Raw genomic sequence first — 10,407 nt, forward strand, 5'->3', positions numbered from 1 at the left:
AGGAGTAAGAATCAACACGGAGAAGGCAATGGCACCCCACTCCAGTACTCTTGCCTGGAAAATCCCATGGACGGAGGAGCCTGGTAGGCTGCAGTCCATGGGGTCGCTAAGAGTTGGACACGACTGAGTGAATTCACTTTCACTTTTCACTTTCATGCATTGGAGAAGGAAATGGCAACCCACTCCAGTGTTCTTGCCTGGAGAATCCCAGGAATGGCGGAGCCTCGTGGGCTGCTGTCTAAGGGGTCACACAGAGTCGGACACGACTGAAGTGACTTAGCAGCAGCAGCAAGAATCAACATAATCTAATTTTGATGAATATTAGAGATTTTAATGTTTATTAAATAATTCTCTTCCTTCCCTTGTAAGGATGTTCAGAAGTTTTAATCACACACACGTCCCTATTTCTTTTTATTCATTCACTTTTTTTTTCTTTCATGTGAGGATGATCATGAGTATTATGGAAATGTAAAACAGCATCAATCAGTTCAGTTCAGTTTCTCAGCCATGTCCAGCTCTTTGCGACCCCATGAATTGCAGCACGCCAGGCCTCCCTGTCCATCACCAACTCCCGGAGATCACTCAGACTCACGTCCATCAAGTCGGTGATGCCATCCAGCCATCTCATCCTCGATCTTCCCCTTCTTCTCCTGCTCCCAATCCCTTCCAGCATCAGAGTCTTTTCCAATGAGTCAACTCTTCACACGAGGTGGCCAAAGAAGTACTGGAGTTTCAGCTTTAGCATCATTGCTTCCAAAGAAATCCCAGGGCTGATCTCCTTCAGAATGGACTGGTTGGATCTCCTTGCAGTCCAAGAGACTCTCAAGAGTTTTCTCCAACATCACAGTTCAAAAGCATCAATTCTTCGGCTGCTCAGCTTTCTTCACAGTCCAACTCTTACATCCATAGATGACCAATGGAAAAACCATAGCCTTGACTAGACGGACCTTTGTTGGCAAAGTAATGTCTCTGCTTTTGGCTTATTATGTTAGTAATATTTTGATGCCTAAGTTTTGAGATAATAATGATGTTGATGATAACATAAAAAATAATAAAACACAAATGATTCTAGTTACATATTCATTAATTAGATATTGAAAGCAACACTTGTATTTTTTACTATTTGGAAAAATCATTTTAGAAGTGATAAATCAGATACTTTAAATTTTATAATGTAGAATTAATTGTTGGCACTTTTTGAATATATATTTTCTATGTGTGTGTTAGTCAGTCATGTCTGACTCTTTGTGACCCCACAGACTGTAGCCTGCCAGGGTCCTCTGTCCATGGAATTCTCCAGGCAAGAATACTGGAATGGGTTGCCATGGCTTCCTCCAGGGGATATTCCTGACACAGTGACTGAACTCGGATCTCCTATATTGCAGGTAGATTCTTACCATCTGAGCTACCGGGGAAGCCCATATATTTGCTATATGTATATGTATATATTGGAAAAAGAAATGGCAACCCACTCCAGTATTCTTTCCCAGAGAATCCCATGGATAGAGGAGCCTGGCAGGCTACTATCCATGAGGTCGCAAGAGTCAGACACGACTTGGTGAGAGAGAGATGTATATACATGGGCTTCTGTATTGACAAAAGTTCTGGTAATACCTACTAAAAAATAAATTGTACCATTTTAAATTGATGTTATATGATAAGTAAATTATTTTAACCATTTTACATTTATATAGACATATATATAAATATACATAGAAACACAGATAGAACAGTCTTTTTTTGCATTTTATCATTTTTTTTATTGAAGTGAAATTCACATACCACATAAAATAGCACTCAAAAATGCACAGCTGAGTATCTTTTGGTACATTCAAAGTGCTGCACAACCATCAGCACAATACTGTTTCAAAACACTTCCATTACCTCAAAATAAACATCTGTAGCATTAATCAGTAACTGCTTATTAATTTGTCACTTCTCTTCTTACCAAGGACTATTTTTGTTGTTGTTGTTCAATGGATTCCCTCTTCTGGAGATTTGATGTAATTGAAAGCATGTAACTTGTAGCCTTTAGTGTCTGGGTTTTTTTTTTTTTTTTAGCATGCTTTTTTCTTTAATTTTTTTATTTTTTATTTTTTTATTGTTTAAATTTTAAAATCTTTAATTCTTACATGCGTTCCCAAACATGAACCCCCCTCCCACCTCCCTCCCCACAACATCTCTCTGGGTCATCCCCATGCACCAGCCCCAAGCATGCTGCACCCTACGTCAGACATGGACTGGCGATTCAATTCTTACATGATAGTATACATGTTAGAATTCCCATTCTCCCAAATCATCCCACCCTCTCCCTCTCCCTCTGAGTCCAAAAGTCCGTTATACACATCTGTGTCTTTTTTCCTATCTTGCGTACAGGGTCGTCATTGCCATCTTCCTAAATTCCATATATATGTGTTAGTATACTGTATTGGTGTTTTTCTTTCTGGCTTACTTCACTCTGTATAATTGGCTCCAGTTTCATCCATCTCATCAGCATGCTTTTTTCAAATTTTATTTGTGCAAGAATATGTATCAGAACTTCATCCATTTATGGATGAATAATAATTCCTGAAATGGATATACTTATTTTTGTTTATCTATTAAACAACTGATACTCAACAGCATTTGACTTCTTTCCACTTTTTGATTAACAATGATACTATGAACATTTCTACATAAAATTTTTGCTGCAGCTGTGTTAAGTTGTCTGATTATATGCTTAGGAGTTACATTTCTGAGTCATAGGTAACTACCTTTAAATTGAGTAATTACTAAAGTTTTTCCACAGTGCCTGTGTGATTTTTACATACTCTCTATCAATGTATAACAATGCCATGTTTCAAAACATTGCCAGAATATTGTCAACATCTGCTAAATTTAAAACAAAATAGTAATCATTTGGGGTATATATTAATTATCCTAAACTTATTGTGATTACTGTTGTTTTGATTTTAATTTATAAAAATATTTTCATATATTTGCTGGCATCTTATATCTTCTTTAGAGAAATGTCTACTCAAGTTCTTTGACCATTTAAAAATGGTAAAACACCTCAGAAAGAAGCACAAATATCTGGAGCAGTTGTTACTCAGTTGCTAAATCATGTCTGGCTCTTTGAGACCCTTGAACTGCAGATGCCAGGCTTCCCTGTACTTCACTGTATCCCAGAGTTTGCCCAGACCCATGTCTATTGAGTCGGGGATGCCATTTAATCATTCTTCCTCTGTCACCCCCTTCTCTTCCTGCACTCATCCTTTCCCAGCATCAGGGTGTTTTTGAATTAGTCAGTTCTAGGCAGCAGGTGGCCAAAGGACTGGAGCTTCAGCTTTAGCACCAGCCTTCTTTACGATCCAACTCTCCTGTCCATAAATGACTACCAGGGAAACCATAACTTTGACTATAAGGGCCTAAGTCATCAAAGTGATGTCTTTGCTTTTTAATGTGCTATCTAATTTTGTCATAGAGCAGTTATACGCTATCAGTAATTAAATAAAATATATATAGATTAAATACTCTCATTAAAAAAGAATAAAATGGCAGATATCTCTTTTAACCATCTCTATTAAACATTGTTAGGAAATTCTATTTAAAGAAACTGGAGATAAAAATGGAATATATATTCTGTTGTCTTTCTGTGGATTCCTTGAGACAATCAACATCATTGTGTTACTCATTTGATGAAGAAATTTATTGAAAAGCAAGATTACTTCATTCTCATTTTGAAGGTTTCATTAATTGCCACTGATTCCTTAAACTAACTGAAAAATATTAGTGTTTCTTAGTTCTTCTTTATCTATAATCTTCAAAAAATATAATGAATATATACATAGGGAAATTACAAAGTTGAGCATCCTCTCCAAGTTAATTGCCTTTGAAGTCCAGCTTAAGGAGCTTACATAAGCCCTGTCTGAGCTCCTTGTTCTTGAGTGCATAGACCATAGGATTGAGGGCAGGAGGAATGACGTTGTGGAGTACATTGAGCAGAACTGGGATGAGGGGAAACGTCATTGTTGAACTATGGGTGATTGAAATGACAATAACGACTGTGTAGAAAAACAGGATTAGGATGAGGTGGGAAGTACAGGTGCTCAGGGCCTTGGATGTAGCTTCTGTTGAGTTCAGTTTCAGTACAGAGTGAAATATCAAAGCATAGGATACAAGAATCAAACCCAAGTCACTCCCCATGACTATCCAGGCCAGAAGTAGCTGGTAAACACTGTTGACTGTCCTGTCATCACAGGATAGACTAGTGACACCAAGATTAGAGCACAGACAGTGCTCAATTTGTTTTTTTGAGCAATAGTGTCTCTGAGCTGCCAACACAGGAATTGGGATGGTAGTCAGGCTGTTTCTGAGTGCCATGAACACAGTAGCTTTGACCACAAAAGATTTGGTGATTACTGATGAATAACATAGTGGTTGACAAATTGCCACATACCTATCTATAGCCATGCAGACAAAAATGCCTGATTCCATTCCTACAAAACTATGTATGGCATACATCTGTACAAAGCACTCAGGGAGACCAATGGTCTTTGCACTGAACCACAAGATGGTAAAAATCTTGGGCATGATGGTGGTAGCAAGGCCCATGTCAACCACAGCCAGGATGCCCAGGAAATAATACATAGGCTGGTGCAGTGTTGCCTCCTGATTGATGATGATCAAGATAAGGATGTTTGCGCCGAGAGATAAGAGGTAGAGCAGAGCCAGGGGCAGGGATAGCCAGTGTTGCCAGCTGTGAATGCCTGGGAATCCCATCAGAATGAACTCAGAGACCTGAAACTTTGAGCTGTTGAAATCTCCGAGATCCTGGGACATAATTCACTAAGAAGAAAAACATTCAAGGTTACTATTCTTAATACTCTCTGACAGTGTTTGAAGAAGCTACATTCATGGTTTTGTAGGTGTTGTAGGGGAATTGTCTTTTTAAACACTAATTCTAGCATTAACATTCCTTGGAAGTGAAAGGTTTTTGAGAGTGTTAGTCACTCAGTCGTGTCCAACTCTTTGCGACCCCATGGACTGTAGCCCACCAGGCTCCTCTGTCCATAGAATTCTCCAGGCAAGAATACTGGAGTGGGTAGTCATTCACTTCTCCAGGGGATTTTCATGACTGGGGTATTAAACCTGGGTCTCTTGCTTTGCAGGCAGATTAGAAGTATCCAACATTCCTTGGATATTTCTAATTAAACAGAAACTATTTTAACACATCATGTGTTAAATTATTTATCAAAACATAAACTTCATACCATAAGTCAGTTTGTATTGTTTTCATCTTCTCATAAGTGAGGAACAGAACTTAAGAGAAAATCATGACTTTGGAGATTATCTTCAGCCTATAAGTCATGAAAGCTGGAGAAGTTGTAGCCTTCTGATATCACAGCCTGCACTCTTGAATTTGTTTTGTTGAATTATTAGAAACTTAATATATGCAATGCATATAGAAATTTCTGTGCATGGAGATATTTAAGTAAGAGACCAGAATATATGATAATGAAAATAACTCTTATTTCAAGGATTTGAGATTTTGTTAAATAATATTGTGTCTCATTTAATTTTAACTGAAATGTATGAAATAATTTAGTTGCACATTTTAAGTGAGGAAGCTTTTATCAAAATTTGCTAATGACTTGTCCAAAACTGTAAAAATAAAAAAGAAATGTGATTTAGGAATATCTCATTATTCAAAACCAATTAATTCTGGTTTTCAGTAACTTTTTCCTACTTGTTATAGTTTTGATTCTTGGAGCACTCTCAGATAGCCAAACTATAAAGAATAAAGCAAGCATTAAAATATTAGTTTGAGGTAAAGATTTTGAAAATCAAATTACTTGAATTGTTAGTGCTTATCTATCAAAATTTATTAATCACTTATACATTTTACTGAAAAGGGGGAAACAGATTTCATGGTCTGTTTCTCCTAAATGTCTATTATTTATTTCTTTATATGCTTTCAATAAGTTAAATATTAGGGATGTATTATCAGGACATAAAATGTTGAAAAATGTGGTTCAAAATAATAGTATGTACAGAACAATAGTGTGAATATAGTCCTGGAAAATATATTCATTCTAATCCAAGTGATACCATTCCATTACGCTTATAATAAGATAATGAAGGTAGATTTAAAAAGATATATATTTAGACAAGTATAACAGTTCTTTTATATATATATTATTTTAATAACATCTAAATTTTAATAGTTTATTTTTATAGCTTGCATTGTTTTTAATCTTAATGTTGGAACTATTTTTCAAATGTCATATGTTCTTTGATGATTAATTCACAAAGAGTCCTTAGTAAGCTGATTTGAAACTCCAGATGATGAGAGAGTCTCATTAATTGGTTGGATTTACTTTGTGTGCTCCTGTAAGATCTCCTTTATAGCACTGTTGACATTCTTATTTCCTAGTGGATTCTCTCCCTGAGGGATTTGCATTTTTCCCAGAAAATAATCTACCAATATGCATCCTAGAGAAATATGTGATTGGCTTCTCGTGTTCTTAATATTGAGTTGTAGAGGGACGCGATCTCACAGTTAAATATAAAAATTTGATTCACCTTGTCAATTTTAATGATGCCTCATCCTTGGACTTCACATCTGATACATTTGCATCCATAGTATATGTTAAATTTTTCCCTATGTTAAATAAATTTAACATATACTATGTTAAATAACATAACATAAATTATTAACACAGTACATGTTAAATTAAACTTTGTCCATCATGTTACTACATATACTTATAGTACAGTCCAACTATACACTAAGAATATAGTTAGCTTTGTTTAAAATAGTGGATGAATCAGGGATATAAAGTTGTTACTTGTTAATTTTTCTACCTACAACCCTGTTTTATCTTTATATATTCACAACAAAAGAGGACAATTTAGATATTGCAAAGAGCAACTTTTTTGGAAATAGTAAAGTAACATAGTATGAACTGCTTAATAAGAGTGCCCTTCAAAGACCTTTCTTGTGCTATACATTCTTGAAGTCATATAAGAGTAGATAGAAATGAAACTAAGCAAAATTTTGGAGGATATCTGGAGAATTTAAAAAGGAAAAGGAAAATGGTCTTAGGGCATGCTAGATCAGTTTTTTTCTTCTGTTACTGTGCTCTGCTTTCTCCTCAAGTTCACTGCTATTTTTTGCTTTGTTAATTGCAATTTTCTGTCTTATTTTGTGCCCTCCTACAACCACTGCAACTTCAAGCACCACTTTATTTTGGAATATCAACTTTATCTCAGAGAGGACAGGGAATCATTCTTTAAACTACTTAACATGATGTAAATAAAAAAGAAGCAGGCATCATAGGTAAGGAATATATTTGTCAATGGATCAATATCTCTTTCTATTTTAGCATCATACTATTTAGCATCATAGTATAAAAAGAACTGACAACTTGGATCCACCAGAATTTAAGCAAAATCTTAATATTTGAACTTATTGTATTTATATTTATATATCATGGGAAATAGATGGGGAAACAGTGGAAACAGTGTCAGATTTTATTTTGGGGGGCTCCAAAATCACTGCAGATGGTGACTGCAGCCATGAAATTAAAAGACGCTTACTCCTTGGAAGAAAAGTTATGACCAACCTAGATAGCATATTGAAAAGCAGAGACATTACTTTGCCAATAAAGGTCCGTCTAGTCAAGGCTATGGTTTTTCCTGTGGTCATGTATGGATGTGAGAGTTGGACTGTGAAGAAAGCTGAGTGCTGAAGAATTGATGCTTTTGAACTGTGGTGTTGGAGAAGACTCTTGAGAGTCCCTTGGACTGCAAGGAGATCCACCCAGTCCACTCTGAAGGAGATCAGCCCTGAGATTTCTTTGGAGGGAATGATGCTAAAGCTGAAGCTCCAGTACTTTGGCCACCTCATATGAGGAGTTGACTCATTGGAAAAGACTCTGATGCTGGGAAGGATTGGGGGCAGGAGGAGAAGGGGACGACCGAGGATGAGATGGCTGGATGGCATCACTGACTCGATGGATATGAGCCTGAGTGAACTCCGGGAGTTGGTGATGGACAGGGAGGCCTGCCATGCTGTGATTCATGGGGTCGCAAAGAGTTGGACACGACTGAGCAACTGAACTGAACTGATGCATTGTGTGGGGACTTCCCTGGTGGTTCAGACAGTAAAGAATCTGCCTGAAATGCAAGAGACCCAAGTTTGATTACTGGGTGGGGAAGATGCCCTGGAGAAGGGTATGGCAACCACTCCAGTATTCTTGCCTAGAGAATCCCACAGACAGAGGATCCTGTTGGGCTACAGTCCATGGGGTCACAAAGAGTCGGATATGACTGAGCGACTAACTCACTTGCATTGTATAGCAACACGTCACACTTTAAATATCAATAATTTTTTGAGTGAATAATAGATTCCTGAACTAATGATTCAAATTTCGTGAAACTTTAAGAACTATTGCACTCCACTCTAAGTATTTATTTATTTGAACTTAAAATTATGCTTTTATTAATCAATGTTTTAAAATTCAATTTTTAAAAAATCTAGCTACCAAATGATTAATCAGTAATTAATTTATCTCAGAGTTTTAAGGATTTTTGAATTATATTTATACTTACATAGTACAAAACATAATTTCTTTTTTATTTTTTAGAATTAATTAATTAATTTATTGTTGGAGGCTAATTACTTTACAATATTTTCTTGGTTTTGCCATTCATTGACATGAATCTGCCATGGGTGTACATGTGTTCCCCATCCTGAACCCCCCTTCCACCTCTCTCCCCATCCCATGCCTCTGGGTCATCCTAGCACACCAGCCCCAAGCACCCTGTATCATGGCATCAAATCTGGACTGGCAATCCATTTCACATATGATAATATACAAGTCTCAATGCCATTCTAAGTATTTAAACATGTATTTAAATATTATTTTTTCAAAGTATAAAAGGAAGAAACAGAAGTATAAATTCTACTTTGTAAGACAAGAGAAAACTTAAATCTAAAAAAATTCCTCATCACAAAATAGATAACAAAAGAATTTCAAAAAGAAGGTAACAAATGAGGCAGCAGTCAAAACAGATAGCTGGATTTAGAAATAAAGTTCAGTTGGTAAAACAACACTACAAATTGGTGGCATTTTACACTGCATGCACACAAGCCAAGTCGCTTCAGTCGTGTCAACTCTGCGGCCCTGTGAACTGTAGCCTGCGAGCTTCCTCAGTCCATGGGATTCTCCATGTAGGACTACTGGAGTGGGTTGCCATGCCATTTTCTCCAGATCTTTCTGACTCAGGGATCAAAACTGCATCTCAGGTCTCCTGCAGTGGCAGGCAGGTTCTTTACCACTAGTGCCACCTGGGAAGCCCTTGATTATATGCAAATATTTATGCAATAAAATGTATATATATATATATATGTACATATATATATGAATCATAAGGACAGTGCAAAGAAAATAATAAACTGAAAATGCTCAAAATTTTTGGAAACAAAATTTATACTAATTAAAAATTACATGAATACACTAAAAACATACCCACAAATTAAGGAAGAAATATTACAAAATACAAAATAGAAATCCAAACTAGTATTGAGTTGGCCAAAGAATTCATTTGGTTTTAAGTAAAAATAAAAGACACATTTTTCATATTCATCCAGAGCTGTATTGAATAATATATGCACTACCTGAACCAACTTTTTGGCCAACTCAATAAATAGTGGACCAAGATCAACTTCATGAAACAATAGATGAGATACTTTACACACAGCAGTTTAACCTCATTGTATCAAGTTGCTTAATTTCTCTGTCTCTTGTTGCTGCCCACAAGCAAAATAGAAGAATAAATTGAAATTATTTTGTTCACTTTATCAGTACATGGTAGAAAATTTAAAGGTGGCAAGTGAGTTAGTGCGTTAGTCACTCAGCCGTGTCTGACTCTTTGTGACCCCACGGACTGTAGCTGGACAGGCTCCTCTGTCCATGGGGTTCTCCAGGCAAGAATACTGGAGTGGGTTGCCATGCCCTTCTCCAGGGGATCTTCCCGACCCAGAAATCAAACTTGGGTCTCCTTCACTGCAAGCAGATTTTTTACTGTCTGAGCCACCAGGGAAGTCCCCATACAATGCAAATATTAAAGGTGGGGAACTCACTTAATGCAATCATAACATTAATTGAACCTCATTCCTATCTGGAGAAGGAAATGGCAGCCCACTCCAGGGTTCTTGCCTGGAGAATTCTGCAGACAGAGGAGCCTGGTGGGGTGCTGTCCTTAGCGTTGCACAGAGTTGGACACGAGTGAAGTGACTTAACATGCATGCATGCCTTGGAGAAGGAAATGGCAACCCACTCCAGTATTTTTGCCTAGAGAATCCCGTGGACAGAGGAGCCTGGTGGGCTGCTGTCCGTAGGGTCGCACAGAGTTGGACAC

General features: G+C 36.9%; 1 protein-coding gene across 1 annotated transcript; it reads right to left on the reverse strand.

The window, feature by feature from the left end:
* Window positions 1-3,861: 3,861 nt before the first annotated feature.
* LOC138420992 (putative olfactory receptor 56B2) lies at window positions 3,862-4,821 on the reverse strand. The gene has a single exon (XM_069554727.1). The coding sequence runs from the start codon at window positions 4,819-4,821 to the stop codon at window positions 3,862-3,864; it is 960 nt and encodes a 319-aa protein (XP_069410828.1).
* Window positions 4,822-10,407: the final 5,586 nt, after the last annotated feature.

Source organism: Ovis canadensis, chromosome 15 (genome assembly GCF_042477335.2).
Source record: "Ovis canadensis isolate MfBH-ARS-UI-01 breed Bighorn chromosome 15, ARS-UI_OviCan_v2, whole genome shotgun sequence".
NCBI lineage: Eukaryota > Metazoa > Chordata > Mammalia > Artiodactyla > Bovidae > Ovis > Ovis canadensis.

Coding starts and splice junctions, on each gene's coding strand:
- LOC138420992 (XM_069554727.1), bottom strand. CDS start 4,821: ATGTCCCAGGATCTCGGAGATTTCAACAGCTCAAAGTTTCAGGTCTCT.